This window comes from Polypterus senegalus, chromosome 13 (genome assembly GCF_016835505.1).
Source record: "Polypterus senegalus isolate Bchr_013 chromosome 13, ASM1683550v1, whole genome shotgun sequence".
In the NCBI taxonomy this organism is placed as follows: Eukaryota; Metazoa; Chordata; class Cladistia; order Polypteriformes; family Polypteridae; genus Polypterus; species Polypterus senegalus.
The window spans coordinates 136,016,277-136,024,412 of NC_053166.1; the positions used below are offsets into that span (position 1 = coordinate 136,016,277).

An 8,136-nucleotide genomic window follows, 5' to 3' on the forward strand; every position below is an offset into this window, starting at 1 on the left:
TCCTTTTTTCTTTCACAGTCTAAAGACATGTTGGTTAGGAGGATTGGCGATGCTAAATTGGTCCCTAGTGTATATTTGTGAGTATATGTGCTCCCACTGTTTTGGCTAATGCTCTGTCCAGGGATTGTTACTACCTTTTACCTTGTTATGCTCCAGCTTCACCGTGACCGGATGGATGGATGGATAAAGTTCACTTCACCCAATTAATTCAATGTATGATATTAAAGTCACTTAATCTTTATTGACCCAAATTGCAGCATTAGATTATCTAAACATTTGCACTCTACTTGTATAAGCACTCTGAAATTGTTTCTCCCCTATGAAAGGTGCTACCAAAAAAGAAAACACATTCCTACTTCTTTTTGTTTAGTTCCAAGATTCTACTTGCTTATTCAGTATGTTTCATCCTTTTTCTCAGGTTTAAATGGTGGTGCGGGCAGCATTTGGGATTTTGCAAGTGGAAGCTTCTCTCCTAGTCCATCACCGGTTTTTAGCAATGTGACAACAACAAGTTCAAACAGCACAGACCTCACAAAACTCAGAAGGGAACTCGATGAAGCAAAAAGAAAGATTAAACAATGGGAGGATTCCTGGCAGCAAGTTAAACAGGTTGGTTCTCAGCCTTTTAATACTGTAAAGTAAATGTCCTAGGCTGTGCATTTCCCTTTTGAATAATAAGAGTATTGTGTGTGAATTCATTAGCCAGTTTTTTGTTACTTAGCTGTACTGTAATTGCTTTCTTTTTCCAGGCAAGAGAAGATGTTGATTTTAGCATAAAGCTTTGTAGCTTCAGAAAAAATGTGTACAATTTTATATTTCTGTGTTATATTTCATGTTCATCAGACATGCAAGATAAGAAATTCGCTGTAAGCACATGTGGCAAGAAACTTGCACTTGAAATAGAGTTGATAAACCACAAGGGGGCATTATTCACCTTCTAAAAGAGGTTGTAGACTAATTTTTAAATGTAGTACCTAAGGATGCTGTCTGTAAATGGCTTCTGGCTTTTGTCACAGATTTTCATTGAGGAGGTCTAATAATTTAAGATTGCATGGCATTGGCAAAAAAATTCTCATGTTTTGGGTAGATTCCATTGTTACTACCAGGTAGTTTTGCCTTTTTTGAAATATGCACATATTAAATTGTGCATTGTTGCTACATTACTTAAAGTATATTTGAAATATTATTTTCTTTACACTTTTAGATAGGAAAATCAATATCACTGTTTAACCGTACATGTGGTTGACATTGCAAAGATTGAATCTTAGGCTGTCTTTTTAATGTATAATATTCCTTGAAGATATCCTGAAAATGTGCATTCATTTAACATAAATGGACTTGTTTGTTGTATATATTTTTAATGTAATACAGTGATACTTTGTTACCATTCTTAAGTAATTTGGAATACTTTATAGACACATCTATAATCTTGCATTATTTTTCTTCTCAGGCTTGTGATGCTTGGCAGAAAGAAGTTCAAGAAGCAAAAGATCAAGCAAAATCAGCCGAGGCAGAGCTTCAGATAGCCATACAGCAAAAGGAGGAAGCAGAGCATAAGCTAAAGAAACTACAGGAGGACTTTGACACAATGTGCAGATCTCCTAATTTGCCCTTTTTACAGAGTTATGGAGATATCAATAAACTTCCTTTACCAAAGCTTCACTCCATTCAGAGCCAGCTGAGAGCTGATATAGACCTAATAGATGGGGTAAGCAAACATTCTTAATAGGCTATTTATCCAAGCTTATCATAGTTTTGTTGGTAAGTTGCATTATTAATGGGATCACCAACTACTCAGAATAATTTGGCTGCTTCACCACTCCTACATTTTTCAAATTTGAGCTTGAAATGTGCATGTACCAGACAGCCATGCAATTGTTTAAAATAGTACATACTAATTTTGTGCTCTCTTTATACTTGGTCAGGTCCCCATGGATTCCAATAGGGTACAGTTTTGTTGTATTCATTTCTGTTTTAAAAAAAATCATCTTGCGAAAAACTAAAGATGGAAAAACCTGTGCAGCAAAATGACATTATCAAGTATTGTTGTTATTGATTCCAACTAACAATTCTTTTCTGTCATTATGCAGGTTATTTATCAGCTGCAGTCAAAGAAATGTATAGTTTGCCAAAATCATGATCGTTGCATAGTTCTACAACCATGCCAGCATTATGTACTCTGTGAAAACTGCGCATCTAGCAAAACAGAATGTCCTTACTGTAATTCAAAAATTTTGAAGTGGTGATATAATGAAATATAAGGTACTATTTCTTGATATAGCCCTTTGAAGAACTACTAATATATATATATATATCTATATATATGTGTATATATATATATATAATGCTAAACGTTTAAACATAGCATTTTGTGTTTTCAGTATTGCAACTAGATTTGATAATTTTTTTAATATAATTGAATATGTTAGACTGATACATTGATGCCTTCAATAAGGATGCTACATGTTATGCAGTGTCAAAGATGTGCAGCATTTTCCGAAGGAATTCATCTTTGACATAAAGCATGCTGTTATGCACTTGGCAGGTTTGGAATATTTACACCCATAACCACTTGCCCCTTTTCTCACGTGTCCTGCATGTAGTGAAGAGGTTGAAATTAAAGCTCTTCCTACACATGGGCTAGTTTTGCACTTGCTTATGATGTTTCCCATGCAAAACACTCAGCAGAAGGATACTGCTAAAGCTCAAGTTTAAGACAAAGCGTTTTGCTTGGTAGAATGCTTTCATTTTTACGCCTGTTTTAGCTGTCTTGTTCTGCATTTCCAGAAAGTCTTAGTGGGGAAGGGACTCATTTTTCCCTTCTCTTCTTTAATGTTCTACATTTCATTTTATTGGCTTTTGCTCCCAGGTAATGTATCAGTCTAACATGTTTATCGCTACTATTTATGTGAAGAAGGTTCATTTTCTTGTAAAAGCACTTTGTTAACATTGGGATTTGTTAGAGGTTATAATAGAAATTTGCTTTAAGCTGCTTAGGTAGTTTTTTCCCTTATTTGTTTCTTCTAAATATGCTATAATGAAGCTTAGTTTGTGTACTGTGAAACATAATAGATTTTTTCATATTCAGTTTCTTACTGTTGAATCATGGTATAGTAGATATATTGTTAAAATTTTCATATTCTAAAAATAGTACTTATTAAATGAATAATAGTATTGTTGAACTTGCTTAGGATTTTTACATTTTTGAATTTAAAATTAAGTGCAAACTTTTAATGCTTACAAGCATAACCAGCAGTTAGAATGATATCATTAAGGCACATATGCTAAAGAATTTAGGAATTAAATTGCCATTTCTAGTTGTTTGTTTTCTTGGAGGAACCAGCTTTTTACTTCTTGCTGCCACATACAGCACTGTTGCAGTAGTCTGTGGCTATTTTCTTAAAACTTTGTTTTGTATAACTCCTAGCATCTCTAAACTATTTTGAGTGTAACTGCTACATGGCCACTCATTTTAAGTGCCTTGCCTTCAACAAAATTGAATTACAGCATTTATTGCTAATGCAAGATTGTGATAAAATGGATACAGGTGTTTACAAGCTTGTACCAAATTCTGCAAAAAAAAAAAAAAATCTGAGATAGTGTATTTTAATTTGTAACAGACTCAATTAGGAAATATTTTAATGATTGAGAATGTAAGTGGAAGCCAAGTTGTAAACTTCTAGATCTCAAGCTTAATCCTGTTACCTTTCTGAAGAACGTTCATTAGGCAATGGTGCATTGTGACAGTCATACTAAGTTTTGTATTTACAGTATCAATAAGAATTAGGAAAAGAAAATCTGACCATCTACAGTTTACCTTGTTAGGAGTTTACAATTCAGGAAAAAAATCTTTACTGTATATGTAAGAACTGGCACTGTTTGTACACTTTTGATAAAGTGATGACTGTACTGTCCTAACAGACAAAATTAATAGTGTTTATATGTATTATGTGTTGTCAAATATGACCGTGTAAAATGTTTAGGTTAAACAAATTTCAATGACCTACTACTGTGTTCACAACATGTATTAGTGTTCATTTGTTTATTTTTGTGTACATAGATTTGTCCATTCATATTAACAGCAAATGGTATAGCTAATATAATGTCACAGCTCAGCTGAAGGGATTCAGCAGGCTTGGGTGATTTGATTTCTTTTTTTAAACAAGAAGTTTAAAGTGAACAAATGACTGGAAACCTCAGGCATACATATTTAAATTGCATAGAGCTATTTGTTTAACCAGGTATGTTTAATGACTTTGGAGCACCTGTTCTATACCTCTCAATTATTTTCAGTTGCCGATTTTTCTAGCTAGGCCTCTGAAGTAGTGGCATCCCTTTTATACCTTGAGAAATGTGGTGAGCGTGGCATTTGTAAAGTATTCTCAAGAACACTCCTGCAAAGAATATAAAGGGCAGATGATTTGGCCATTTTATTTTTTATGTTACTTATGTAACCACAGTTACAGTTAGTTAACCCATTTTCTGTTATTAGCATTATACAGTTTAATTAAAGGCTGCTCGCTAAACCCTGTGTCTTAATACAGTATAGTATATTTCGTTTTTGGGAATACGGGCATGCAGAATTGTGTGTACATTTAAGGGGAATGTGTCTGCTATGTATTTTGCTGTCAATGTCAATGGACATCTACCCATTTGTAGTTTTTTGCCAAAGATCTTTGCTGTTTTACAATGATGTTTTCTGTCATTTTTAACATTCTTAGACATTCTGAGCAAGAACTGGCTAGAAATGACTTTTTTAAATGACCAAATTTTATGTTGTGTTTAAATTAACTTGTGTATTTATAAGAATAACAAAGTGTGCTATTATTTTACTTTGTTTTGTACACAAAGAAGATACATAAAGTATGATAAGAAGATGCACATTCAGTCAGATGCAAACAGGGCGGTTGAATTTGTCAGTTCACATTGAAGTATTTAGCAAGAAATTAAATTTGTGTTCCTATTCTTATGAGGCCATAAGGATCAATGATTAGTTAAGTACTTATGACAGTACTATTTATTGTTTCTTTTTTATTTTTTGTGCTAAAGTGTCACTTATTGTAAGCCTTCTAATCTGTATTTTGTATTAATGGTTGTGCACTGCTGTTTTGTGTTCAGGAGTAACTGTATTTGAAAATCCGGGTGCTTTTCTTTCATTTCCACTGAATACCCATTTAAAGCTGCATTATCCCCCTTTTTTTATGGTATTTTAATGACAAGAAGATGAGAGGCCAGTTGCCAAGTTGTTTGTCAAACATATTTTCTGCCTTCAGCTAGTAGTTTGGTAAAATTGCTTGTTTGAAGGTGCAGATTGTTAGATGCTGCAGAAATAGTGCAGACTTGAAGCATAGTGAGATTATCTTACAGGGCCACATCTTGTCATCTTGGGAGATCTCCACCACCTGGAAAAGAGTAGCTAGCAACAGTAGCAGCATGCTAAACCAGTCAAACACCAAGAATGCTGACCTTTATACTTGCTTATATCTATGCATACTTTTATATGTTTAATTTACCATTACTGATTGACATGTACACACACTTCATTTTTGGAAACATGGCCTCAAAACTTAATTCTGGAAACTTTTCAGTCCATTCACATTCTTATTTTATTTTGCTCTGGTGGTCTTCATGCTTTCACAAAGATCTCAATATTTTTGTAATGAATTCTAAAAGCTTTCCAATAGACCCACTTTGAAACGTTTACTGTTGTTTATATGAAAGGCTGTACAAGGGGTTGTTTCAGTTGGAATCCCCTGTTTTTTTATTTATGCAAATGTGTATCTGCTTTTTATAGAACAATTGTGTATTTATTTGAGTACATTTAATGTTTCGGTGTTCACTTGTTCTTTTCTGTTAGGTTAGGTACAGTCAGAGCAACAACTCCCATCACTAGTCCTAAATGAAGTTTACTTAAATGTGTAATTTTGAGCTGCATTCCCGATCTCCACACAGAGCAGGCTATCTCACATTGTGAATGTGATTCTTTTGGAGGTTGTTTAGAGAAAGTAATTTCTAAGATTTATTCAAGAATGCAATAAAAACCCTGTGAGCTTGAAATGCTGCTATAGGTTGTTATATTTATTTTATGCAAAAGCCCAGTGGGTTTTGGTGCCTGGATTTGGTAAGATTTTAGTTGTTGTAGCTGGGGTTTTATGGTTGACTACTTAGTAAGAAGGCAACTAGAGAGAATTAGAAGGATGCAACTGTAAGTTTCTCTGTTGCACTCTGTTTATTATTGTATTGCACCCTGTTGGCCCAATTAGAAGAAGTTGGAAATTAAAAATACAGCACAATGTATTATATTTCAAAGCACTTCAAATAATGTTAATAAGAGCTTTAAAGAGAAGTCAGTGGAGACCAAAAGAAAGCACCAGTAATACATTCTCAGTGTAAGCAGCTTGTAAACTAAATGTGATGGAGCTGTTGTATAAGGTCTGGTCAATCTGCATTCACATAAATTTGTTTTGTGTTTTTACATTATCATATTTTTTCTCTCTATATATTATGTATTTGGATTACCTTTATGCCATCCCTTATAAAAATAATCTTTTTTCACTCTCTCTATATATATATATGTATACATTGGATAGAATTATTTTAAAACAAAGTATATCAAAGCATAAATTATTAAAATTAAACTTTGTATTTTTGACAATGTCTTTCTTGAAAAATATCCAAAAATCCAGGAGCATCATGTTCCTGAAAACAAATGTATGTATTAGTAATCTGACATCATTAAAGCCTGAACTTTGAATGTACCATTGTCAAATTGGAGAAAAGCCACTCTTAATTGAAGAGTATAGCATTGAGTTATTCAAATGTAGCATTAATTTGTATTAAATGGCTATTCTATACAGTATGTGTTTCTATAAATGGTATAAACCGAAACTTATTGTGATGGCAGTTCTGTATCTGCATCTATATCAGCCTGGGGATAAAAGACAAAATGGAAATATGATGATTTTCTCAGGGCTTTACAGTAGAAATGACTGTAGAATAAAGAAAGGTATTAAGTTCTTATAAAAATTCCAAGCTGCAATTCTTAGGTTTATTTGCATAGAATAAAATTGGAATAGACATTTAATGATAGAAATGGAAACATATCCCGTATTTTATTATGTATTGGCATATAGTTCACATCCTAAATAGTATTTAAATATTTCTAGAAATATTGTCAGTATATTAATTTTGTGTATGTGTTGTCAAATTGAAACCTTAAAAGCATATAATGGGGATTCTCTTGTGTTTAATTTATGAAAGTCTTTGTTTGGTTTAGAAGAAAAGTCTAGAAAGACTGGAGACCTGAATGGATTTTTCCTTAAGTAGAAGGTATTATTTATAATGCATAATCATTTTCTTCTAGTGTATTGTTTTAAAATTGTTAACACTTGTTAAAATTTTTACACTATAGCATTTATGCAATGGTTTACAGAATTCATGGAATTATTTTTATTATCATTATGGGAATTAAAATAATTTTTGATCTTATTTGTATGTGTTCTTATTTGACTGCAGTAAAGATGAAAACCTCATGATTTGTGGGAATGAAAACTCAAATGACCAGCTAGAACAAGTCTGCCCATTGTGTGTGTTTTAGAGAGACTGCCTTACAAGCCACCTTGTGGAAAATTGTAAACCAGGACTGGCTTCTTCCTTCCCCATTTAGCTTTCTCATAGTTCTATACATTTCTTTACATATTTAGTTTTATATGGTGTACATGATTAATCAATGTATGATAGGCAAGTCATTTATCTAATTAAATATATTCCTTAAACGTATATGTGTTATAAAGCCACTAGGACCTCTTCCATCCTTCTCATGTAGAGTGCTAGCCTTCTGACCCTCATGACGGTAGATATTAAAACAGTGTACTTCACCCTCCATCTCACATTAGCAGGGAGACTCAACACTTTTAAGATGGACATCTTCTTGAGCTTCTTTTTCTCTTTCAAACCATCCCAGTGTTGTGGTCAAAATTTAACATCTTGTTAAAGAAACAAACATCCTGTAATAGGACAATCAGTAATCAGGCAGGGGAAAAGCTGCTCATTGTATCTTTTAATTTACTCCTCGGCAAAATGCCTTGGAGGGAGCGTTCATCAAAAAGCAGTCTGTTACAGAATGGTCAGAGAAAC

The 8,136-nt window shown here is 33.2% G+C and overlaps 1 protein-coding gene and 1 non-coding gene across 6 annotated transcripts in view; one reads left to right on the plus strand and one right to left on the minus strand.

The window, feature by feature from the left end:
- The window catches only part of unkl (unk like zinc finger), a 97,095-nt gene extending 94,751 nt beyond the window's left edge, over window positions 1-2,344 (plus strand). The window contains exons 14-16 of one of the 5 annotated variants that reach the window (XM_039775705.1): window positions 419-609; window positions 1,451-1,708; window positions 2,091-2,344. In XM_039775705.1, coding sequence (XP_039631639.1) covers window positions 419-609; window positions 1,451-1,708; window positions 2,091-2,246 — 605 coding nt within the window. In that variant the 3' untranslated portion in view covers window positions 2,247-2,344. The remainder of the gene's footprint in view (window positions 1-418; window positions 610-1,450; window positions 1,709-2,090) is intronic. The other 4 variants (XM_039775707.1, XM_039775708.1, XM_039775706.1 and 1 more) reach the window with 4 other exon arrangements.
- A 5,377-nt stretch (window positions 2,345-7,721) lies between these two features.
- On the minus strand, window positions 7,722-7,856 carry LOC120543454. Its single transcript, XR_005636354.1, has one exon. It is a non-coding gene; the product is annotated as a U6atac minor spliceosomal RNA (small nuclear RNA).
- Between the last annotated feature and the right edge of the window lie 280 nt (window positions 7,857-8,136).